At 47.5% G+C, this 25607-nt stretch overlaps 1 protein-coding gene across 18 annotated transcripts in view; it reads right to left on the reverse strand.

Annotated features, from left to right (window-relative positions):
• KIAA1217 (KIAA1217 ortholog) overlaps positions 1-25607 on the reverse strand; it is a 484815-nt gene that overhangs the window by 42183 nt on the left and 417025 nt on the right. For 13 of the 18 annotated variants that reach the window (XR_010988310.1, XM_068146315.1, XM_068146326.1 and 10 more), the window contains 3 exons: positions 19476-20308; positions 9790-9894; positions 9217-9269 (listed from right to left, as the gene is read on the reverse strand). Coding sequence is in view for 17 of the 18 variants with exons in the window: in XM_068146315.1 (XP_068002416.1) it covers positions 9217-9269; positions 9790-9894; positions 19476-20308 (991 nt within the window). In the remaining variant the exon portion in view is untranslated. The remainder of the gene's footprint in view (positions 1-9216; positions 9270-9789; positions 9895-19475; positions 20309-25607) is intronic. The other 5 variants (XM_068146312.1, XM_068146325.1, XM_068146327.1 and 2 more) reach the window with 1 other exon arrangement.

The raw sequence follows: 25607 nt of genomic DNA on the forward strand, positions 1-25607 counted from the left end.
CTGCAGTTTTGCTATTAGATGTGCAGCCAGATGGAGTGAAGGGAAAGAAACAGTACTGGCTCTCAGGTTTTCAAATGAACCCTTGCTGGAGCCAGGTAAGGAGAATGTAAAAGCCCTACATGATTTCTCATACTCTGGACTGAAAAACCCAAAAGTTAACTTCCCCCCTCCCAGAGCCTCACAAACTAAGCTGCCATTTTCAAAGCACAACGAGAAGTGATGTGCAGAAAGGAGAAAGGTTTGCTATTTGCCCAGGCTCAGGAAGGCTAGGAACACAACATCCACTCCCTGACACTTGACCTTTACCATGGTTGCACAGACATTGCTCTCCTTCCACTTTCCAGGTTTTGTTTTTATTTCCACTACAATTAGAATTGATTTTGAAGCAGGAGGGGGAGGGGAAGGCCACCAGGAGACACCCAGCAATGTTTCTTCACAAATTACTCATCTCCTTATTAAAGGGCCACACCACTTTGAAGCATCATTTGTAGTTATTTAGTTCTTTCCATCCAGCTAGAACCCACTAAACACACAGGCAAATGCAACAGTAAGGCTGCAATTCAATCATTAACAAGCTGGTATGGCCAGGCAGACCTAAAAGAATCCACTGTTCTATACATATTAGTGTGTGACTTCACTTCATTGAGCCTGAATGAGTTTGGGATCATGTTTTACCTGCAAACACTTAGAGTTCAAAGACTGGTGTGAGCTGTCTTTGAATCTGAGTCAAGCAAGCAGATATGGGCAATGTTTTTAGAATAAACCTTTAGAATAAACCAAACCAGGTTGGAAGAGACCTTCAAGATCATCGTGTCCAACCCATCAACCACAGCACAAATCATGCACTTGAAAAAGGCACACAGATATGCATGGCTGAAAAGACAGCTCACCAAGAGTGAGGAATTAAATCTAAGCCCTTGATGTCTAATAGAATCATAGAATGGTCTGGGGGAAGGGACCGCTGAAGGTCATCTAGTCCAACACTCTCTGCAGTCAGCAGGGACATCCTCAACTAGATCAGGCTGCCCAGAGCCTTGTCAAGTCCCACTTTGAATATCTCCAGGTATGGGTCCCAGCCACCTCCCCCTGGGCAACCTGTTCCACTTCTCCCTGCTGTTATTTCTGGTGGTCTTAGCGCAGAAAGATGTATTCCTTGATCCCTTTTCAGGAACGACTGAAATATCCTTCTTCCCCTTCCAACAAGGCAGCAACCAGCAAAGAACTATTGTTGAGGTTTTTTGGCAGTCCATGATACAACTGATCTCAACTTACAGAATCACAGAATTAACCAGGCTGGAAAAAGCCTCCAAGATCATCCAGTCCAACCTATCACCCAGCACCATCTAATCAACTAAACCATGGCACCAAGTGCCTCAGCCAGTCTCTTTTTAGACACCTCCAGGGATGGGGACTCCACCACCTCCCCGGGCAGCCCATTCCAATGGCCAATCTCTCTTTCTGGGAAGAATTCCTTCCTAACATCCAGGGAGAAGAGACTGACCCCCAGCAAGGAATCCAGGATTCAATCTATCGATCTCAGCATTTGATGGACAAGATTGTAACAGGAAAGAGAGCAAGTGAGCACTTCTCAGCATATTTGTAACCAACCTCAAGGAGACCTTTCCTGGTATAGTTTGTTTTAGAGTCACATGCTGCTCCCAAGCAAAGAGTCCCTTGACTTCACCATTCACTTTTGATGAACTAGAGAAGATTATCACAGTATCACAGTATAACTTAGGTTGGAAAGGACCTCGAGGATCATCGAGTCCAACCTATCAACACAGACCCCATGACTAGACCATGGCACCAAGTGCCACATCCAATCCCCTCTTGAACACCTCCAGGGACAATGACTCAACCACCTCCCTGGGCAACCCGTTATGAGGATTCAGTCATGGGATTTCTCCCAACATTAGTAGAAGAGACTCAGCCAGTCTGTGGAAGGTTACTGCTCTTTGAACACACCCTCCATGAAAGAATTGAGCCTCAAGCAACAAAACATAAGAAACAGACATGCATAATCGCTACAGGCTCGTTTTCCCCACTGGAAAAAAGTGGTTTTATTTAGGCTCTTTAATACCTAAGGCCAAGGAATCCACTACAGACTGGGAAAGCAAAATCATGTTAAATGCAACCCCATGCAGTGCTACAGGCTGGGGTCAGAGGGGCTGAAGAGCAGCCAGGCAGAGAGGGACCTGGGGGTACTGGTTCATAGTAGGCTGAACATGAGCCTGCAGTGTGCCCAGGCAGCCAAGAGGGCCAATGGCTTCATGGCCTGCATCAAGAACAGTGTGGCCAGCAGGAGCAGGGAGGTCATTCTGCCTCTGTACACTGCACTGGTTAGGCCACAACTTGAGTCCTGTGTCCTGTTCTGGGCCCCTCAGTTTAGGAAAGATCCTGGAATGTGTCCAGAGAAAGGCAACAAAGTTGGTGAGGGGTTTGGAACACAAGCCCTATGAGGAGAGGCTGAGGGAGCTGGGGTTGCTTAGCCTGGAGAAGAAGAGGCTCAGAGGAGACCTTATTGCTGTCTACAACTACCTGAAGGGAGGTTATAGCCAGGTGGGGATTGGTCTCTTCCAGGCAACCAGCACCAGAACAAGAGGATGGTGTCTCAAACTGCACCAGGGGAGGTTCAGACTGGATGTTAGGAAGAAATTCTTCATAGAGAGAGTGATTGCCCATTGGAATGTGCTGCCCGGGGAGGTGGTGGAGTCACCATCACTGGAGGTGTTTAGGAGGAGACTTGATAGGTTGCTTGGTTGCATGGTTTAGTTGATTAGGTGGTGTTGGATGATAGGTTGGACACAATGATCTTGAAGGACTCTTCCCACCTGGTTTATTCTGTTCTATTCTACAACCATTTGGTTTATATGAAATTCCCAGCAGAGTATTTACAACCCAGCTATACAGAGTTATCTAGGATTTAGAAATGTTGGGTTCTTTCCCTTCCCCAGTGTGCTAGCTCTCTATTTTTTGCATGGAAGTCTTCTATTCTTGGAACACACACACACTACAAAATACAAAGTTGGTTCAACATTGATGAGCCAATTTCATCCTGCACAGATGTTTTATTGTTCAGGATGGGAAGCAGTTCACATTTCTGCTTACCAGTGCTCTGGGAAGGACTGCTCAATCAACATTTTATACCCTTTTTTTCCCTTTCAAGCAGACTTTGAAATTGCTAAAACTGGTATCTCAGTGCACAGTTGTCAAGTGGAATTGTATGCTAAGAGAGTCAACTGTCAAAATTGCTGCACTTAATAAGGATTGGGCTGAAGCAGAAAACAAAACAGCAGTCAGCAGAGGCATTTCTAGATGCTGCTGGTGTGTTTAAGTGCAAGCACAGTCACACAAAAAAGGAGAAACATTCTGCAGCATGTTCTAGCAGATTGCCTGATTTCCAAGCGAGCAGGGACTGCATTGCCTTATGAGAGCCTGTCACACACCATTTCAAAAGCAGGTGCAGAAGCAAAAGATTCTATTACACAGGACTGTTCAACACTCATGGCTCAGGTGGGTTACAGCTCTGCAGTACGCTGGGCTCAGCACCACATCTTGTTTCCCTTGCCTGCTACCATTCACTTCTGTGGCTGAATCATGCTGGAAGGACAGGATTTAGGGATGCAGATTGCTGGAGTTACAGTTATACTTCACAGCACTATAGGGAACCTTGCATCCAGCTGGCTGCATGCCTGTCCCCACTGCCTTATCCTCATCTCCCAAGTGATCAGAAAGGCATCTATCTTCATTTAGCTCTTATCTGGGGCTAAACCACAGCAGTTACTCTGTCACCCCATGACACTTCCCAGCAGAGAAGCAGGAATGAGGAAAAAGAGAGATGAGCTACAGGTTGAAATTGAAACAGATTTAATCAAACAGGAAAACTAGTACCAATGCCAATGCAAAATATATAAAGTGATACTCAGCTTAGCATGGGTGCAGCAGTCACAGTGTCCAGGAAGGCAGGTCTTAAGAGCAGGAGAGGAGCAGGCTGAGGAGGCTTGGCTCCCCTCTCATCAAACTTCCTCCTTTACACTGAGTGTGATGCTGATGGCCTGGGACACACCTGTAGCCAACTCAACTCATCTGTCCCAGCTGACTCAGAGCTGCTGATGGCCTGCAGCCCATGGCTGGCCTGGGACTCTCTCCCAGCAAAGCCAGGAGCCTATTGCATAACCTGAATGCTGGTACCCTCATGCACACGCTGGATGCAGGCACAGCGATGTGACAGTCAACATCACTGCAGGACAATGTGGATGCTGATCTGATCTTTCCAGACTGAATGACACATCCTGCCCTGCACCCACCCATGCTTGGACACACAGCTGTTTCATAGTTTCATAGTTTCATTCAGGGTTGGAAGGGACCACAAGGATCATCTAGTTCCAACCCCCCTGCCATGGGCAGGGACACCCCACATTAGATCAGGCTGGACAGAGCCTCATCCAGCCTGCTCTTAAACACCCCCAGGGACGGGGCCTCAACCACCTCCCTGGACAACCCATTCCAGGGTTTCACCACTCTCATGGTGAAGAACCTCCTCCTCACATCCAGCCTGAATCTCCCCACCTCCAGCTTCATTCCATTCCCCCTAGTCCTATCACTACCTGAGATCCTGAGAAGTCCTTCCCCAGCCTTCCTGTAGGCCCCCTTCAGATACTGGAAGGCCACAATTAGGTCTCCTCGGAGCCTTCTCTTCTGCAGACTGAACAGCCCCAACTCCTTCAGTCTGTCCTCATAGGAGAGGTGCTCCAGCCCTCTGATCATCCTCGTGGCCCTTCTCTGGACACGTTCCAGCACCTCCACATCCCTCTTGTAATAGGGGCTCCAGAACTGGACACAGTACTCCAGGTGGGGTCTCACCAGGGCTGAGTAGAGGGGGAGGATCACCTCCCTCGACCTGCTGGCCACACTTCTCCTGATGCAGCCCAGGATCTGATTGGCTTTGCGGGCTGCAAGTGCACACTGAGAGCTCATGTTGAGCTTCTCTCCCCCCAGCACCCCCAAGTCTCTCTCCTCAGGGCTGCTTTCCAGCCAGTCACTGCCCAGCCTGTATTTGTGCCTGGGATTGCCTCGACCCCGATGCAGGACCCTGCACTTGCTCTTATTGAACTTCATGAGGTTGGCCTGTGCCCACCTCTCCAGCCTGTCAAGGTCCCTCTGGATGGATCCCTTCCCTCCAGCCTGTCTGCTGCACCACACAGCTTGGTGTCATCAGCAAACTTGCTGAGGGTGCACTCAATGCCACTGTCCATGTCCCCCACAAAGATGTTGAATAAGACAGGTCCCAGGACTGATCCCTGAGGGACTCCACTTGTCACTGGCCTCCACTGGGACATGGAGCCATTGACAGCCACTCTTTGGGTGCGACCATCAAGCCAGTTCCTTATCCATCTAGTGGTCCACCCATCAAACCCATGTGTCACCAGTTTGGAGACCAGGATGTGGTGTGGGACAGTGTCAAAGGCTTTGCTCAGGTCCAGGTAAACGACATCAGTTGCTCGCCCCTCATCTATTAATTTTGTCACCTGCTCATAGAAGGCCACCAGGTTGGTCAGGCAGGATTTGCCCTTGGCAAAGCCATGCTGACTGTTCCCAATCACCTCTTCACTATTCTTTTGAGCGAGTAGTGACTCCAGGAGGATCTGTTCCATGATCTTTCCAGGCACAGAGGTGAGACTGACTGGCCTGTAGTTCCCTGGTTCCTCCTTCTTGCCCTTTTTGAAGATGGGGGCAATGTTTCCCCTTTTCCAGTCTGTGGGGACTTCACCAGACTGCCAGGACTTTTGAAATATAATAGAGAGGGGCTTAGCAACCTCATCTGCCAGTTCTCTCAGTACCCGTGGGTGTAACCCGTCGGGTCCCATGGACTTGAACACTTTCAGGTTCTTCAGATGATCACGAACCTGATCTGCACTTACAATGGGCAGTTCTTCCTCCCCGTCCCTGGCTTTAGATGTCATTTTGTCATTCCAGGGAGACAGGTTCAGTTATATGACAGGGCAGGGAGTGAGGAGCCCTCAGCAGCTACAGTGGAAGCAAACAGTTGCTGACCAGTTGAACCAGGCTGTTCTGGTGGGCTGGGCAAGGCTACCACACCGAGGAATCCCACCTTTGTGTGAGGCTGGGTGGTAGTTTTAGGCTGTGGCTAGGAAAGTTTTCCATGGATCTTGGACAGAAAGTGATAGAATGTAAACAAATCACCATTGGATATAAGAAGGAAAATAATGACAAGGTCTAAACAACCCCATTGGTCTGACCTCTAACAGAAAGCCAGCTGTGTACACTAGCTGCTTCTCTTTTTGTTTTCTTCACTCTAGCAGGTATCAGGTGGTGCTCCTGCTGCCCTGCTGCCCCTGGCTGCATTCTTGTTGTGGCTAAGTACTAACAGCCTACTCTCTGCTCTTCTCTCTCTCTTTTACCTGGTATAGGGTGGGGGAAGGAAGCAGGGAAGGGGATGCTGTTGGTAACGCCCTGCTTTTGTCCAGGGGTGGGGTTTGTGTTGCTTATAAATCATATGTAAATATTGTATCTTTTGCACATATTCAGGGCATTTCATGTTTCTAGATTGTAGTGTGCTTGTAAATAGAGCTGCATTTGCTTGCAGCTGAGTTGGCCTGGCAATTTTATGTTGGGGAGGTCATTTCAACCCACCACAGGCTGTTTTGCCAATTAATATTAGAATGGAATAGCATAGCATAGCATAGCATAGAATAGAATAGAATCACCAAGGTTGGAAGAGACCTCAAAGATCATCAAGTCCAACCTGTCACCCAAGACCTCATGACTACTATTCCATTTCTCATTCCCTGGAGAACATATTCACACAAACAGGTGAGTCACTGAATACTTTATGTTGGAAGGGACCTCTGGATTTCATCTGGTCTAGAGCCCTGCTCCAAACATGGCCAATCTAGCAACCAGCACCAGAACAAGAAGACACAGTCTCTAGCTGCATCAGGGGAAGTTTAGGCTAGAGATGAGGAGAAAGTTCTTCACTGAGAGTCATTCATCATTGGAATGTGCTGCCCAGGGAGGTGGTGGAGTCCCCATCCCTGGAGGTGTTCAAGAGGGGATTGGATGTGGCATTTGGCGCCATGGTCTAGTCATGAGGTCTGTGGTGACAGGTTGGACTTGACGATCTTCGAGGTCTCTTCCAACCTTGGTGATACTGTGAATGTAGATCAGGATCTCCAACTCAATGCCTTCCACAAAGTACTCATCTGAATGAGCAGAGAAGAGGGAAAGCAGGAAGGCCTAACAGCAATACAACAGAAAGAGGAGCACAAGAGAATGTGTGTGCAGGTTTGCAGGTGCTCAGTGGGAAATGAGTCCTGTGCATGGAGAAAATAAATTCTCAGAGTATAATAACACTGAAATAGGGAAAAGGCTAAGAGCTAAAAGTCTTTTGCAGCTGTTTTGAAAAATGATGGACTTTTCAGTAAGCTGTCTGAAACTGATAAATTACAACTTATTTCTTCACAGCCTGAAATATTGCTAACCCCAGCCAGGGGCCAGCAGGAAGGGAAGAGTTGGAATGGGATGAGAGTGGCTTGGGAACAAAGGCCCAGCACCAGGACTTTAAATTCTTTCTCTCTCACATATTTTGATAGTTTCCAGGTCTGGTTTGATTTCTGTCAGTTGGAGGGATGTGGATGTGCTGCAATTCCAGAGAAACAGGAATCCTAAACATGAACTAACAGCTCCAACACAAAGGCTAGTGAAGAGCATAATAGATTTGCTAATAAATGTGTGTGGTTTACTACCTGTTGGAGCACAGAGCTCCCTGTGGGAAAGGCATTACCAGGAAGCAGGGAACTGCCTTTATTTGCATTCAGTGCATAGGGAAGGGTGAATGAGGAGGCAGACAAACACACCCTGCAGACCTCTCCAGCAGCAGCCCATATACAAAGAGCTCCAATCACACGGAGACCTTCTCTCCCAACAGCCCTAACACCATCTTTTAAACATGTAACAGCTCACCAAGTGGGAAGCTAAAATAAGGCCAGCTTTTATTGGCTTCATAATTGATGCTTGCTCAGAAGAGTTTAGGTGCACACTAACAATTAGTAACAGACCAACACAGCTTAATTAGGGAAGAGTGGTCAGGCATGGAAAGAGGTTGCCTAGAGAGGTAGGAGGTGGGGTCACTGTCCCTGGAGGGGTTCAAGAAGTGTGTGAACACGGCACTCTGGGATGTGGTTTAATGGCCAGGGTGGTGTTAGGTTGATGGTTGGACTTGATGATCTTAGAGGTCTTTTCCAACTGAAGCACTTATATGGTTCTATGATTCCACAGAGCATTATCTTGCTGACTGCTAATTTCCTTAGCATTGTTACATCCACAGCACCCTGCTGCTGGAAGGACCTTAGAGGGAAGTTCAGGTGACCAGGATGGAATGAAGTATTTAGCTTTCTACAGCAATCTAGATACATCCAGGGTTACTGACAGAGATATACTGCAGGGGGCATGTGTCACTGGGAAATTCACAGTATCACAGTATCACCAAGGTTGGAAGAGACCTTGAGGATCATCAAGTCCAACCTGTCACCACAGACCTCATGACTAACCCATGGCACCAAGTGCCACAGCCAATCCCCTCTTGAACACCTCCAGGGATGGGGACTCCACCACCTCCCTGGGCAGCACGTTCCAATGATGAACAACTCACTCGGTGAAGAACTTTCTCCTCACCTCAAGTCTAAACCTCCCCTGGCACAGCTTGAGACTGTGTCCTCTTGTGCTGGTTGCTAGAGAGAAGAGACCAACCCCCTCCTGGCTACAGCCTCCCTTCAGGTAGCTGTAGGTAGCAATGAGGTCTCCCTTGAGCCTCCTCTTCTCCAGGCTAAACAACCCCAGCTCCCTCAGCCTCTCCTCACAGGGCTGTGCTCAAGGCCTCTCCCCAGCCTCGTTGCCCTTCCCTGGACACGTTCGAGTGTCTCGATGTCTTTCTTAAACTGTGGGGCCCAGAACTCTTCATTTGTGAGGAGATTCTGTCCCATTCAAACCATTCAGCAGCAGGTGTGAAATCCATTTCAAAGACCCAACCCATCAGAAATTCCTCTTGCCAAAGATGTGATCACCTCCCATACCCTGAACTTCAGTTCTGACAGCACCACTGAAGTAAATTTGACATTTCCATAAGCTGGGATGGTAGCAATGTTAGAGGCATTCAGAAGCTTGAGCAACTTGTGAATGAAAAGTGTGTTCTCTTACCTGCAGTGTCAATGCTGCTCTTGCTGGATGCAATTTTCAACATCATCTTCTCACTAAGGTAATAAAAACATCGTAATTTTAACTTACTAACAATAAAACCATAGTGAAGTTTATAATCAGCACATGAAATGGCCTTGTCTAGCACATCTATGCATTTTTTGTTCTTAATTTAAATCACCAGTATCTTGTCAGTTGGTTGCTTGGGGGGGGGTTTGTTTCGTTGTTTCTTTGCTTTTTAAATCAGCTTTTAACACAGGTTAAGCAAGGCATGGAGCATAAGCAGTAGGAAGCACAGAGATGCAGCTCCATTCATTCTTTTTTACCACAAAGAAGAGTAGTGCAGTTAATCTCCATCTAGCAGTGGGCACATTCTTCCTCTCTGCCTAGCATTTACATGGGGGTGTGTGTGATAAAGATACTTTGAGCATTCAGGGTTTGGGTGGTTTTGGTTTTGTTCTGTTTGTTTGCTTGTTTTTCAGTTATTACTACATTCAAATATCACTTGTTGTTGTTGTGGTTGATTGACCACTGAAATCATTACAGAGAAACAGACTGAATGAATTCTGTTTTTACCTAGAAGCCTCTTTGCTATTACTTGTATTTGGCCCTTTAAAAAGCGCAGACTGAACAAGACCAGTTAAACTGGCAATCTGTTTCTCCATGGCTTGTATCCTCTCTCTGTAAGACAAGAGAACCATTTGTTAAAGCCAGATATATTTGCTTGCAGACTCGTTTTTCTAGGTGAAGGATTACCACAGGGGTGGAAAGACACTACAGAGCTTGTGCAACGGCCCAGGGGTGCCAGTTTGCGCTGTACCTTGTCGCGGCAGCTTACCTTGTCTCGCCTGGGACAGCTTGTGCAGGGTAACAGACAATAAAAAAAGACAGCTGCTTGGTTAAAAGAGGAGCAAAACAACCACCCCCCCCAGATAATGAACTTGTATTGATCTCACAAGACCTCCAACAATCAGTTCATGCCCCTTGGCATTAGTGAAGATCACTTTTCTCAGCATTACATATATATTGTTCTTATGTCCACACTGGGGCAATGGTTTTGGCTGTATATAAGGTTTCAGGATTAAAGGTTTTTAACACTTCTTGGTACTATTTTTACTCTCCCCAAACCCAGGATTTTTTGTTGCCTGTGAAGCATTTAATCTGCCCAAGCTGACAACTCCCCAACCCAAATCCTTTGCACCTGACATCACAACTGTCTGCTGTGGAAAGGACAGCAATGTGACAGACAGGCACAGGACACCAAATGCAGCAACGTTAGCATAAAACAGATTTGCTTTCATGCACATATCCTGAGAAATTCCTGAAAAGCAGAAGAAAAGAAATGAAGAAGAGCTGTAATAAGTCTGGTCAGCGTTTTCCAGAGGTACCACAGGCCACTAAACAACCATGATGACTTTTCTGGGTAGAAAGACTAACATTTGTGTGCTTATCTCTTTACATAAATGCATATATTGGTCAGGCACCAAGAGACTTCCTCAGTGAGCCTTTTGCTGACACAGGTGACTACTTTCACATGCCAGTACACCAATGCCACACCACAACACAGGCACACAACAACATGGGACCTCAGACAGGAGCTTCTGAAAATGTCTCCCTGTATGCCAGCAGTTATGTCAGTGGGGAAACACAAAAGCAAATACTAACAGCAGGCTGTGACACTGGAAGATGACTGGGACCCAAACTTCTCAAAAGGCAAGTGACTGAGAGCAGCTGCAGTGACTGATGAAAGAAGATGGGGCAGACAGGCACAGCCCCAGGCTCAGTCTGCTGCAAGAGCCATCCATCACCATTGCTTCATTCCAGGCACATGGAAGCAGCCAAGCTCTAGCCACCCCCGGCTCTAGCTGCTGTTTGCTGACCAAAGCAATACCATCACTAGGCAGGGACCATATAAACTCAAGCACAAGTGTCACCACCAGGGAAAAGCAAGCTGACAGGCCACAAAGCAAGAAACCAGCCCAGCTTACAGCTAGCCAGATTAGCCAGGGTAATGATTTCATTCACTTTCAGGGAATGAAATCGAGCTTTGCTGGGAGAACAGGCAGATAGCACAGCCAGGAGAGTCTCCAGGACACCCAGATGCCTAGGGAACAGGGCAGCACCATGAGCCATGAGATGCTAACAGACAAGGAGGGAAGAAGAGCGCTCAGCCAGTCCCTGGCTGGCAGATGTTGGTCTTACTGCGATTTACTACAGCGCGCACATCTTACTTCTCTGTCTTCCCGTTGAAAGGTATTTTGAAGGGTGAAGAGAAGCCTAGTGAATCTGACCTGATTCATTTCAAACCAAGAAATACAGTTACAGAATTTCCACTCTTACAAGTTTTAACATTAGAAACTGGTTCAGGCTACAGTCATCTTTGGAACAAAAGCAAGGACTGAAAGCCTGGGATAAATATATCCTAACAAACTTTAATGCAGCATTTTTGACACTTAATAATGAAAATACTCTCTTTTTTTTTCCCCTTCCCCCTCCCCCCAGATAATCATCACAAAACCATCTTGGAGCTAAACCCAACTGGAAGTCTATCTGGTCTACCAACTCATAAATATGATGGGTTTTCCATCCCACATTCAATAATCTGGAAACAATTTTCTGCTTCAGAAGAGATTATGGCAACACAAAGCTGATCTTGTCCTTTGCCATGAAATCTAGGAAAATATGCTGTTAAGAGGGAGAGGGATGGTCCAGAGATAGGAGATGATGAAAAACGAATGAAATACTGGAATCAATTGCACAGAGCACATTATTTTGCATATGGTAAAAGCATTAAGAATGTGAAGAATCTCTGTGTGCTCTGGAGTTGCTCTGCTGAAGACAAGGCAGGACTTTGCCTGTAGTCATTCCTGGGTAATGCCCAGACTTCTTATGGCCAGCAGGACCAAACAGTTCAAAACCAGGTGCTGTCTGGGAGGAAGCACCTTTTAGGCATTAAATAAGATGAGCTGAGTTTGGGAGAGCTGGCAGCCTGACCGAAGGCAGTGGGAGGCAGTGTGCAGCAGCAGCAGGGAGCAATGCAGCATGGCTGCCCTGCCAGCCTGGCCATGCCCTGGGCTCATGTAGAAGAGCTTGGTGGTGCTCCCTTGAGGAGCAGTGATAGGCTCTACAGCAGCCCCCTTCTCCTCTGGCTTCCCTGTGAAGGGCTGCAGCAACCTGAGCTCCAAAGGGAGAAAATGAACACTTTCTTGAGCCTGTGCCAGGCAAGGCTCTCTCAGGGGTGGTGGCACAGCCATGGCAGTTGCACATTTTGGTTTTGCAGCATTACACTCTCTACTCCTCCTGTGCTGCCTGCTGTGGAGAGAGGAGGTGAATGGAACAGCCTGCCCCACCATCCCTTCCTGCACCAGGCAGGCCAGTGCCCCAGCAGCATGGGGCAGGTTAGAATCCCCACAGCACGGGGTGGGTTAGGGTCCCCACAGCATGATGCAGATCAGTACTCCTGTGACATGGGGCGGGGCAGGGCTCCTAGGGCAAAGGACAGGCCAGCACTCTGGTGATATGAGTGAGTCAGACTGGCACTCCAGTGACATGGGACAGGTCAGGCTGGGATGCAGAGCTCTAAGAGAGAGGGTGAGGTAGAGCATAATGCAGTGGTGCTTCTTTGCTGGCAGTGGTAGCACAGGAACACTGAACCCCCTCTCTGTTACCAGATTAATTTCCCAGATAAATCTGCATCTCTCCACCACCCAGGAAGAGCAGGGAGGGGCTCTTCTACAGAATTTAGGAAAGAAATGAGTATTTTATCAGCCTGAGCACAGAAAGGCATTGTTTCACATTGTTCTCCCATGAATGCAGGGAGAGTCAGAGGTGGTACCATGGTGGGGAGGAAAGGAGGGGACAAGGTCAGAAGCAACTCCCAGATCTAGCAAGCCTCTTTGCCAGACTTGGCTTTGGCTTGTCACAGACCTTGGCCAGCAGAGCAGGCATGGGCTGCTGGCCAACCCTGTTCTCCTCAGCAGCCTGATCCACAGCCCTGGCCCCAGGAATGTCAGGGCATCAGGGCCCTGCCTTAACATCGCTGTCTCCAAATTCATCAGTAGCACAACAAGCTCTTGCTTCTGTGGGGACTGTGCATTGAGACATCAGATTTCATCACCAGATGTATTCCCGACAGCTTCAGCGAGGTTTCATGTCATTCCCTCTACTGCAATTAACTGCCAGTAATGCCAAGCACGGCCAAACTGGTACCCACTTCTCACAGCGATGCTATTTGAGCATGACTTGCATGTTCCTTCCCTTTCCTGGGGACATCTTCAATATTCACATCACTGGGAGGACACATCACACAGAGAGAGACTAGAAATGGGCTGTGTAACTGTTCATTCATGTTCCTGTCCTACCCTAGGCTGTGCAGTACATCATCCATAACAGACAGACTCACATAACAAGTCTGGCACCATGAACTAATTGGCACGGTATCCTGGAGAAAGCTTTTCAGTGACTTCATATTTTATAGTTAAATCCCAAGTGAAGTCTGTACAGCAATCAAAAAGAGGGTCAGAGACAGGGAAAAATATATTTCTTGCTATATTACACTATGAGAAAAATATTTCATTAGTAAATTTTTTATCTCAGTGGGAAAAGAAAGAAAACTGCAGTAGGTTGACTTTCCCAGTGGCTTCCCTAGAACCAAGGGATGGTAGTACAGACATACTTTACCCCAAAGTCCCCCCCAGAACAGCAGAGTGGATATCCTGCAAGGTAGTGAGCCAGCAGAACCCTTCTATAGTCTCTTCCCAAGGGAAAGGTACACACAGATGAATAGTTCAGATTAAACTCAAACCTTCTACAGCTTGTAGCTAAAGGGAAAATGGGAGCTCTGAAGCACTGCCAGCTGCAATACTATTTGACAACTCTGATCCAAGAGTCTGTATCTCATCTTCCTACAAACAGCTCCTCCAACAGAAGGAAGCCAAAGCACAGTTTACCTTTCCTCCATTCTTTCACTTGCTTTCATCTTCTTCTGCCTGGTTATTCAACATCTTGCCATGGTCTAGTCATGGGGTCTGTGTTGATAGGTTGGACTCGATGATCCTCGAGGTCCTTTCCAACCTAAGTGATACTGTGATACTGTGATCTTTCCCAAAAGAAGGTGCAATTTTGGCCCAGTGGAAAGTGTCTGAGAGGGTAAATCTGCAAAGCCACTTTTCTTACACAATTCTCAGGGCATTGCTGATGGAGCCTCTCACTGCCTGTGGCTTTACAGAGTATCACCATTTTTTCCTGATGCACAGAGAGTCCCTCCATACTTTAACATATCAGACAATCATGGACATGGAGCTGCTGGAGCAGGGCCAGAAGAGGCCATGAAGATGATCAGAGAGCTACAGAACTTCCCCTGTAGGGATAGTCTGTGAGAACTGGGGCTGTTCAGCCTGGAGAAGACTCCGTGGAGACTTTAGAGCAGCCTTCCAGTACCTGAAGGGGCTGCAAGAAAGCTGGGAAGGGACTTTTTATAAGGACCTGCAGAGATAGGATGAGGGGCGATGGCTTTAAACTGGAGAAGGGCACATTTAGGCTGGAGATTAGTGGGAAATTCTTTCCAGTGAGGGTGGTGAGACACTGGAACAGGTTGCCCAGGGAGGTTGTGGATTTCCCCTCCTTGGAAATAGAATAGAATAGAATAGAATAGAATAGAATAGAATAGAATAGAATAGAATAGAATAGAACAGAATAGATCAGACCAGGTTGGAAGAGACCTTTGAGATCATCAAGTCCAACCTATCACCCAACACCATCTAATCAACTAAACCATAGCACAAAGCACCCCATCCAGTCTCTTCCTAAACACGTCCAGTGGTGGTGACTCCATCAAGGTCAGGTTGGATGAGGCCTTGAGCAGCCTGGTCTAGTGGAAGGTGTCCCTGCCCATGGCTGGAGGGGGTGGAACAAGATGATCTTTAAGGTCCCTTGCAACTGAAACCATTCTGTGAATCTAAGAACCAAGTGGTTTTGTGATGGGAACAATATCCAATAACCTACACATGGCCACTACAATTTGGTCCTGCACTGCAGGCCACAAGCTGTGAACATGTTTCCATTGTTTGCCTGGTTCTACTACCATCTTTTCCCACTACCCTGGCATAAAGAGGACAAAAGCTGTGCCCAGACAGAAGAGGACCACAATACACTCCTGAAATGCTTCTACAGAGATATTTTTGCTGTTCTAAGGATCGTGTTTTAGTGAGCAGCAGCTCTCATTGTGTACACATTCAGTGCTAGCAAATAACCCAGAGTTCTGCAACAAAATGTGTGTTTTAAATGCAAAGAATGTAAGTCAAATGGCATTTAACTTAATGCACTTTTGGGTAAACAGCTTCTTTCCCAATTTATCAACACTGGAACATCTGCTTTGCCTGCAGTAACTTCTGGAAGTGTCTACCATAAGCTACATAAATGGGGCATCCAAAAATATGATAGGAAATCACTGTTTAACTGTTAAAACAACCCTTGCTCCCTCACAAGAATTCACTCATTCTCCCTGTAAGCCTCAGATTGAAGAGATGATGACCCCTCAAAGATGAACTGCTGCAACTTGTTGCAACTTCTAATATTTTTGTACATATAGATACTAATATTGCATTTCTTATATGATTTTTTTAAACCTCCATCAATTGGTTTCTTCTTATTGCTGTAAAAGATGGAACTCTTCTGGTAAATGAACTACTGTGAGAGTTTCACAGAGTCATAGACTTGTCAGGGTTGGAGGGGACCTCAAGGATCACCCAGTTCCAACCCCTCTGCCATGGGCAGGGACACCCCACACTAGGTCAGGTTGCTCAGAGCCACATCCAGCCTGGTCTTAAAAACCTCCAGGGATGAGGCTTCCACCACCTGCCTGGCCAACCTGTTCCAGTGTATCACCACCCTCATGGGGAAGAACTTCTTCCTAACATCCAACCTGAATCTACCCACTTCTAGTATTGCTCCATTCCCCCCAGTCCTGTCACTCCCTGACACCCTCAAAAGTCCCTCCCCAGCTTTCTCAGAGCCCCCTTCAGATACTGGAAAGCCACAAATAGGTCTCCTCAGAGCCTTCTCTTCTGCAGACTGAACAGCCCCAGCTCTCTCAGTCTGTCTGAGTCTATTCAATGCTTTGTACCATGAAAAGCTACCTTGCAAATACTCGAGGTAGAAAAGATAGAAGAAAGAAAGGCATAAAGTAATTAACCCCCCCTCAACCCTGGCTTAAATAACAGGCTTGGGGGAACTGCCTTCTGCAAAGCAAAACTAAAATGGAAAACTCCAGGAAGAGATGGAAATACTGGGTTTGGTCTTTTGTAGACCCACATCTGCTGTGGTTGACATTCCAGAGGTAATGGACTCATTTACTTCAACAAAACCAGGACAGGGTCAGTGAGAAGTGTGACCTGCTGCAGATACCCAAGATACTCTGCTAAAGCACACACATATCCTACTTCAGCCCCAGCTGGCAAAAATGGAGGATTAACAGGAGGAAAGAGAGTCAGTTTAACTTCTGACACCGTTACTATCCACTGATCTAGTTGAGGATGCCCCTGCTGACTGCAGAGGGGGGTGGACTAGATGATCTTCGGAGGTCCCTTCCAAACCAGACCATTCTATGACGCTGTGATTTTAATCTTTCCTCAGACTGAAACTACGGGTTGTCCTGAGGTTAGATAGTGCTGCTGCAAGGTAATTTCCATGAAGAGACGGCAGAAAGAGATGTTTTTCTTGTTGTCAGCTCACTGCAGTAGGAACTGAAGAAACAGTATTTCTGAGCGGATGGGTTTCAGGCTTGCAGTTTCCTCAACCCACTCCTGAACGGGTCAGGATGGGGAGTCTCTCTTGTCACAGTGCCCAAATGCAAAAGACCTCCCTCCTCAGTATCCCCACAGACAACAGCATCTGTCCTTTAACTCCACACCTGACACCATCTGCCTGCAGCCTGACTGAACACCCCCCATCGTTCACTGTTTGTGGCCTGCTTTTTAGGCTCTTTACACAGTCATCAGCAAATGGATGGTGTGCAGGACAGAGCAGCATGCACCTCTTACTGTGCCTGGGAGGGGATGATGAATTCAGGCCTCCCTCTCCAGTCCCAAAATATCCTTACTCGCAGAGGTGAGCCCAGCTGTGCTGCTTCTGAGTGTAAACTGTAAATGCTACACAGCAAGTGCAGGGTAACTTTCTACCATTACATGTGTCACCCTTCAGGTGTTCTTAACACCCTTGTAACAACTCAGCTCCTGCTGAAGCAGGGTTAGAGCACTCCAGTGCTTTAGTGTTCCTTGTTTAGATTGGTACAAGCCTCAACAACGTTTGCTTTGCAAGTTTAGGGAATGATCACAAAGCTAAACCAAGGCTTAGAGGATTTCATGTCTGCAGAACTCAAACCCAGTTCTTAAGATTGCACTGCTTAGAAAACACAGCAATTTGCACGAATTGTTGCTGGCATTTACAGCTGGGTTTTAAAGAGTCACATTTTCTCAAGGTTAAACCCCCCCCACATCCCATAAAGGCAGCTTTCAGAATAGGGTTTTTTTCCCAGTGCCATGTGGCTAATACACTCCATGCTGAATTTTAAGGTCATGGATTTATTTGGAAGTGTAATTATGCAAATGCAATTTTCAGCACTGTAGATGTATTCTGAGATCAGGACTAAAACTCCTGGTGCAAAGCTCCCCTTAGGAGCTGCAGAACTCTCTGTACCATTGCTCTTTATGTAATCAAAGATACACAACCTTGTGTATATCTGTGTAGCTGAGTGAACAGATGAGATGCCCAGAGGGGAGAAAGTTGCACAGACTGGAAAGTTATTGGTGTCCTTCCTTATAGTCAGCTCCCTAACATGAACCTTGTACAATGTTGATCTGGAAGCTCTTGGATTAGAATTACTACATAAAGTACCAAACTGGGAGCTTGAAATAACATTTCAGGAGCCTGCATCTTTCTCTTGGAAATAAACAGGTACAAATCAGGTTTCACCGACCCTGGATGTGGCAGTTGGTGCCATGGTTTAGTCATGAGGTCTGTGGTGACAGGTTGGACTTGATGATCTTTGAGGTCTCTTCCAACCTTGGTGATTCTGTGAGATTCTGTAATATGCCCTGAGTCATACCCTTGTGTTAAGAGAACTACCAAGCCATAAACCTGTTACTGTGGACAGCTGATTTTCTTCCATCCTCCATTTTTCTCCCATCATTGGACCTCACAACACAAGCATGGTCAGAGGCAAATAATTGTTGAGCAAGTTGCTCAGGTGGAAGGGAGGTTTGGGGCTGTGCAAAGCTCGCTATCTCCCCAGTGGTTAAGGCAGTCAGCAGTTACCTTTGGCCTCTGTGAGCTCAGCATTTTGCAGCTATTCATCTTCACTTGCCTAAAGAGCCCTATAAAAGTTAGCAGCACAAACAACACACTAGAGATTAGTGCAGCTCTTACAAACACACAGCAGCCGACTGGCAGCCCAAAGATTTTTCTCTCCTAGGGCAGGGTCTATAGCAGGAGAAGCCTTCACAGACCTTTGCATAAATCTGGTCCTTAAAGAGACAGGAGAGATGATTGTCATCATTGTCAGCGCACAGCAGCTAACAGTCAGGTCACCAACTGTTTGTGACACCGGAAAAATCATTGGGCACAGCATTTGCGTTTCAATTTCTTGCCTGGGACAGGCTTGCTCTTCTCAGCAATTTCCCCTTGAGGAACATTATTATAAACAACTGTCCTATTTTTATGCAAATTCATGTTTTACAGGAGATAAGACAGCAGTGATAAATTCTGCCCATTTCCTAACACTAGATGAGAAAAAAAAACCCCCACAACCCTCTACTCCATAAAGAACCAGAATTGTAATATCACTGTGTCATTCTTAACAGGGGTGAAATATATTCCCTTATTAGCAGGAACAGAACATCATTTGTCCTTGTAACGGGATCTGGTTGTCTGGAAAGAAAAAATCCTAGTTCATCATTTCATGTTATTATGTGGGTTGGTTGCTTGCTTGGTTTGTTTGTTTCCCAACGACTGAAATTTACACAAATGGAAGTAACCAGGGATTCATCATGGGTTGACAATACCTTCAGATGAATAAGGGGTGGTGTTGCACCTCCTCTGAGTTACTAACTGCCTCAGACAGAGGGCTAGTGAATGCTGCAGCCCAGCACAGCAGCCTCCTACACCTTACATTGTCCCCTGGGTGTGAAATGGCACAAGATGTGCAGATTAGGAAGGCTTTGCTCATTTACATAAATTAAAACCACCCACCCCCAGCTCTGCCTTACCTTGTCTCCTTGTCCTTGGGCATCACAGGTGACCCATAGCCAAAGGCCTGCTTGTCGACCGGAGATGGCACTGCCTCAGCCATGCCCGAGAGGCCGAGGGCGCTCCGTGCTTTGGCATCCACAAAGACAGGCTGGCCTGGCTCCTTTTTGAAGGACTGGCGGCTGGGAGAAGCCCTGTCAGGCTGGAGGGTGTGTGGGGGGATGTGAGCACTATGGTGAGGATGAATCTCCATCATTCTCATGTCAGCCAGCCTGTGGGGCGAGGCGGGAGGCGTTTTGGAGCCCAGAGTGGGCAAGTGGCTCTCCGGGTACTTCCGAGACTTCTGTCTGTACAAGGACTGCTCCAGCATCTCGGGCTGCATGGAGGGGCTGCAGTAGGCGCTCGAGGACCTGACGGCACCGCGGTGGTAGGCTACAATGTGGTCGGGGACATCGAGGGGGTGTCCGGAGTGGGAAGCGGCCACGCTCATCCTCCCCTCGTGGTACAAGTAGGGGTCACCGTACAGACCTTCGTTTCGGATCAGGGTGAGGGTCTTGCTGCCCATGTCCTCGTCCGGCTTCACGTCTCGCCTCTCCAGGATGGCGCTGGGGCTGGGCGAGATGGAGCGCGAGGCCGGCACGCCGGACAGCCGGTCCCTGGGGATGGTGGCGTTGCCTGGCACGCCCACGGGCCGGCCGCCACCGTAGGGAATCCTGGACGGAGAGGGAGGCATGGAGTGGGGCACCGGGGTGGAGGGTGGCGAGCTGGGCATCGCGTGAGGAGGGTGCGTGGCGGATCCGGGGCGGGCGGCGCTTGGGCCATCGCGACCTGCATAAGCAATTTCCCTCTGCATCTGGAAAGGAAAGGAGAAATGAGTGAGATATGAAAAAGCTACTGAACAGGATTTGGGCTGTGGCAACCTGGCCAGCTACAGAGGAAAAAGGAAAGAAAACCCAACCCTTGAGAGAAAACCATTTGTCTGCGTAAATAAAAACACTTTGGACTTGGGTGCCTAAAGAAAATAACCACCACAAAGAGCAATTAAATGGGCTCCAAGTGAGAGGAAGAGGAGCTTTAAAAAGCTTTTGCTTCTGCAAATACCATCTTACCCTGATCTGATATTCACAGCCCCCAAAGCTGAAATCAGGGCGGCAGGTGTTCCAAGTACAGGTAGCCAGTGACAGACTTAAACACTTTATTGATCAGATACAGACTAGAGTTCACTGGTTCCAAGCCAGGAAGAAAATGCTGATGCTCTGGCACTGCAAACAGACCTGAAGTCCTTAGACAAGAAAAATACACACTGCAATTAATTGGCCACTTGCTTCAGTGCAGGATTTAGCCTTTTGCTGATAACCTGATGTGGTCTGCATTCCACAAAGGATACACAAAACAGGAGAACATCACATACAGATATTTATTGCCTGTGACACAGTTACACTGATGGAACAGTCTGATCCTGTAACACATGTGCCCTGGGTTTGCCTCACCAAAGGTAAGAGTGCTTCAGCTGGCTTGTGGAGCATACACTTGGAAAGTCACTGGGCAATTTATCACAGTTCTGTAAGTAGCAGCAACTACCAGCAGTAAGGAATGAGCAAGCAGCCAAAGGAAAGGAAAAACTTCCACATTAATGCGTGGTGGTTTAGAAAGAGCTACAACAGCTACATCTGTTTCTGAGACTGCAGCACCTCACTTTGCCCAGCAATGACCTCTCTAGATGGCTGAACACTGCCAGTGACAGACAGAGGAGAAATTCTCCCTCTAGCAAGCATCATTGGCCTGTTCTGGTGCTGTTATGGCAAGGCAGACAAACAGGAAGATGAAAAAGTCAACTGGGTTCCACCAACATGAGAAAAAGCCCTACAGCTTATAAAAGCTGTGCTGGCAATTTCACCTTCCCTCTCCATCTTCCAAGGGACTGCAGAAAACTGAGCATCACAACGTTCCCAAAGTGACAGGGCACAAGCACGTGTGCACTGGAAGCAGCTGAGCTGAAATCCTCACCATGTTTTCTCCCCTCTCATTCCTTGCTTTGACAGCATGATTGGAATCATTGTGGATACAGTGATCCATGGCTGATGAAACAAGAAATCATATTCTGTCCCTGCCCCATCACAGGATTTTCCACTGGTAAGGGAGTAGCAGTGGCTGCACATACAAACAATGGCTGTTCTCATCAGGGCAGGCTCTGCACTTGGGAATTACAAATGACGTTCCCCAGGTCCAGAGATCAAAAATCTGGAGTATCAGATATCAGAGAGAAGAAAGGAGATAACCTGAGCATGGCAGCAGCAGCAATAAATAAGTGTAACAGAACAAAGGAGCATGCAGGGATGGGCCATAAATGAGACAGAGCAAAGTCACCAAGCCAAAGGGTAATGTGGGAGCTTTTTAATTTGCACAGAGAATCACTGTAGCCTGGGATTCAAAGTAAAATATAACCAAACACTATTCATAAAATGATCAGTGGGCATTCAACACAGTTTTCTATAGGCCTGAAGAAACACTGCACCATAGTGAGTTGTATTGTACATTCAGACTCTGGACCTGGGCCAGCAGAACTAAAAGACTCCTACTGACTTGAGCAGCCTTGGGATCATGCCTCCAGGGACAGGCAGCCCCAGATGTTTTGCACTAAGAGAATCAATTGCAGAAAGAATATTCTCCTAGGTTTCTACTGTGCAAGCTACACCATGCCCTGTTTAGTTGCTTCAGTTAAACTTGCAACAGATGCAATGGTATCTGGCACAAATCTAGCTCTGGGTTGCAGCAAGAGGAAAATTCCAACCATTACCTTACAGTGAGGATGAAATTTCCATGGGAAGCTTTGAAAGTAACAGGTTTAATTTCCACTACCTTCTGGAATTCATATTGCTCATTCATTTCTCACAAGCCCAAGAAATCTCTCAAAGAAGCATTCCTATTTTCCACCCTAATCCATTCCCATACTTGAAGATGGAACTGAGGAGCTCAAATACGAGGCTGAGCTACTGCTTAAAGCCCTGTGTCTGAGCACTGACGTTTGTAACGCCACTTCCTTTTGCTTTAAAACACCGCTTGGTGTACACAGACTGAGTCAAGACCCCACTGGGCTGGGCAGGGCACAAATGCCTGGGCAGTCAACCCCTTCCTGAAAAGTTCACTTTCTATTTTAAGCCATGACTCAGCCTTTGGGTGGAGTGTGCAGGAGGGGAGCACAGAGACACCGAGTCCATAGTGCCCGGGGCAAGTGCGCTGGGGCACATGTTTTGGGCAGGGACATGTGCTGGGGACCGGGACCCTGGAAGCCTTACTGGCTGGATTACAGTGTCTTCTGCCACCTGGTTGATAGTTTGTCATTCCACTCACTCATGTCTCTTCTTCAGGCTCTCCAGATTCTTTGTTAATGGCAACTTTAAAAATGTGAAGGATGCTCTCTTCTTGCTTCTCGTCTACACATCTTTTGTGTGCTGCTCAAGGCACACTAGTCTCTCTCACGTACACTTCACTTTCTGTGCTGCTTTTCTTCTCTCCTCCACCACAATACTCCCGTATTTCTCAAAGAAAACACACACTTGGATATGCAGGCTGAGCCACATCTTCTTGGACTTCAACTGCATGACTTCTGGAGAAGATTGAGAGGGGATTTAGTAAATGTTTATAAATACCTGAGGGCTGGGGATCAAGAGGGAGGGGACAGGCTCTGCTCAGTTGCACCCTGAGATAGGACAAGGGGCAATGGATATGAACTACAGCACAGGAGGTTCCGCCTCAACATGAGGAGGAACTTCTTCACTGTGAGGCTCACAGAGCACTGGAACAGGCTGCTCAGAGAGGTTAGGGAGTCTCCTTCTCTGGAGACTTTCAAGACCCATCTGGATGCATTCCTGTGTGACCTGTGCTAGATTCTATGGTCCTATTCTGGCAGGGGGGTTGGACTCAATGATCTTCAGAGGTCCCCTCCAGCCCCTAACATCCTGTGATCCTGTGACTCAGGGTCAGAGAAAGAGGCTATTAGGCATATCTGAGGCTCTAAATAGTAGGTGTTGTCATAGCCAATTGCTTTGAGGGCAACAGGAAGACTTTCCAGTGCAAGCACAGGATCATGTGCAGCCCTGTAATACATTTGCCTGAGGGTGTGGTTTTCTTCAGCACATAGCTCTTCCTTGTTCTTCCTGCCTGTAGACTTTGCATTCTTGAAAGAGCAACTTGCTTTGTCAATCCTTAGGTTGAAATATGGCAAATGGCTAGCAACAATTTCTACATCTGTGGGGAAAAGCATCACTAAGAATCTTTCACCTTCTGTAGTAAAGAAAGATCAGACCACATTCAAACATCTCTCTAGTGGAGGTCTTCAGTTAGTCTAACAGCACTTGAGTCTGTAAGATGAAGATTTGGATTTTGTTTTCTACAGTAGAGCAATAGAGACACAGCAGAGTGCTGCTATATACCCAAGGGTGGACACAACAGAAAACCACTTGTGTGCATTACAATAAAACCAGTTGGCATACTCAGCAACTCACTGTGTTTTGAACACAGCAAGCTAGCAAACCAGCCATCCATCCACCCACCCAAATGGGTGACCTTATAAAGAGGTCATCTTCTCAAGAGTCTCGCTCCTGGTAGCTCACATGCAGGGCAGGCAGACCCAGCATCTCTGCATACAGCAGATCACAAAGTCCTGGCCTCTCCATTAGCCCCCTGCAAGGAGGACAGAGCCTGGCGTGATAAGCCTTACATGCTACAAACCTTACAGGCAGCAAAGCCCAGCAGCTGGTGAATCCTGCACTGCAGTCTGACTTGGTGTCCATCAGCACCAACTCAACACTACACTGATCTCTAGTCTAAATTTGTTAGAGCTGGCCAGTCTCATAGGTCACTCTGGTGATCTGTCCCAACATGGACATCTCACAGGGAAGAAGCTGTCCTTGTTTCTGTCTCTCCAGCTGCCTCAGCACATCACCCCCACACAGGCAGCAGGCAGGGTGTGTGGAGCCGTGCCTGCACGCACAATGGGCAAGGCCAGCCAGCGCTCAGCACTACACCTGCTGCTGATTCACCAGCACCACACCAACCCTTCACCTCGTCACACCATTATCTGCCAACATCTCATAGCAAAACTTGGGCAGAGAGAAAAATAGGCCAGGCTTTCTGACCCAGCAGCCCTTCCCATTGCTCTCCCAGGCCTCACCTTCGTCAACAGAGATCACCGCAACTGACTTCGCCCCAAGGGCTTAGGCCTGCCAAAATACCTACATGGAACATATGCCCTAGATGGAGCTTATCTATGCACCCTCCTGGAGACACCCTGGAGTTCCCAGCAGACTCCATTAATCACCTCTCAGGCATGTGAAGCTGTTGCTTTTCTTACTCTGCCGTTGACACCCTGCCTTTGCCTGAGGAAACTGCAGCGATGCTCCTCAGGCTGGCTCACCCAACACTAGACAGAGGAAACAGAGGATGCCTGCAAAGAATTTTATTGAGAGTTTGGATGAAAAAGCTGCAGAAATGTTAAATATTGATACAACACTGACACATTCATAGAATCATAGAATTGTCAGGGTTGGAAGGGACCTCAAGGATCATCTAGTTCCAACCCCCTGCCATGGGCAGGGACACCTCACACTAGGTCAGGCTGCTCAGCACCACATCCAGCCTGGTCTTAAAAACCTCCAGGGATGAGGCTTCCACCACCTCCCTGGGCAACCTGTGCCAGTGCCTCACCACCCTCATGGGGAAGATCTTCTTCCTAACATCCAATCTGAATCTACCCATTTCTAGTTTTGTTCCATTCCCCCTAGTCCTATCACTCCCTGACATCCTAAAAAGTCCCACCCCAGCTTTCTTGTAGCCCCTTCAGATACTGGAAGGCCACAATTAGGTCTCCTTGGAGCTTTCTCGTCTCCAGACTGAACAGCCCCAACTCTCTCAGTCTGTCCTCATAGGAGAGGTGCTTCAGCCCTCTGATCATCCTCGTGGCCCTTCTCTGGACACATTCTGATCCTTCCTGTAATAGAGGCTCCAGAACTGGATGCAGTACTCCAGATGGGGTCTCACCAGAGTGTGAGTGGAGGGGGAGAATCATCTGGCTCTAGAGACCTCTAATGGAAATCGCTCACCAGAAGAAAACCCTCTAAGAAGTGAGGAAACCCTTCTGCTTTTCTAATCAG

Source organism: Melanerpes formicivorus, unplaced genomic scaffold, assembly GCF_026170545.1.
Source record: "Melanerpes formicivorus ecotype bairdi unplaced genomic scaffold, bMelFor1.0.p_v2 SCAF_13, whole genome shotgun sequence".
In the NCBI taxonomy this organism is placed as follows: Eukaryota; Metazoa; Chordata; class Aves; order Piciformes; family Picidae; genus Melanerpes; species Melanerpes formicivorus.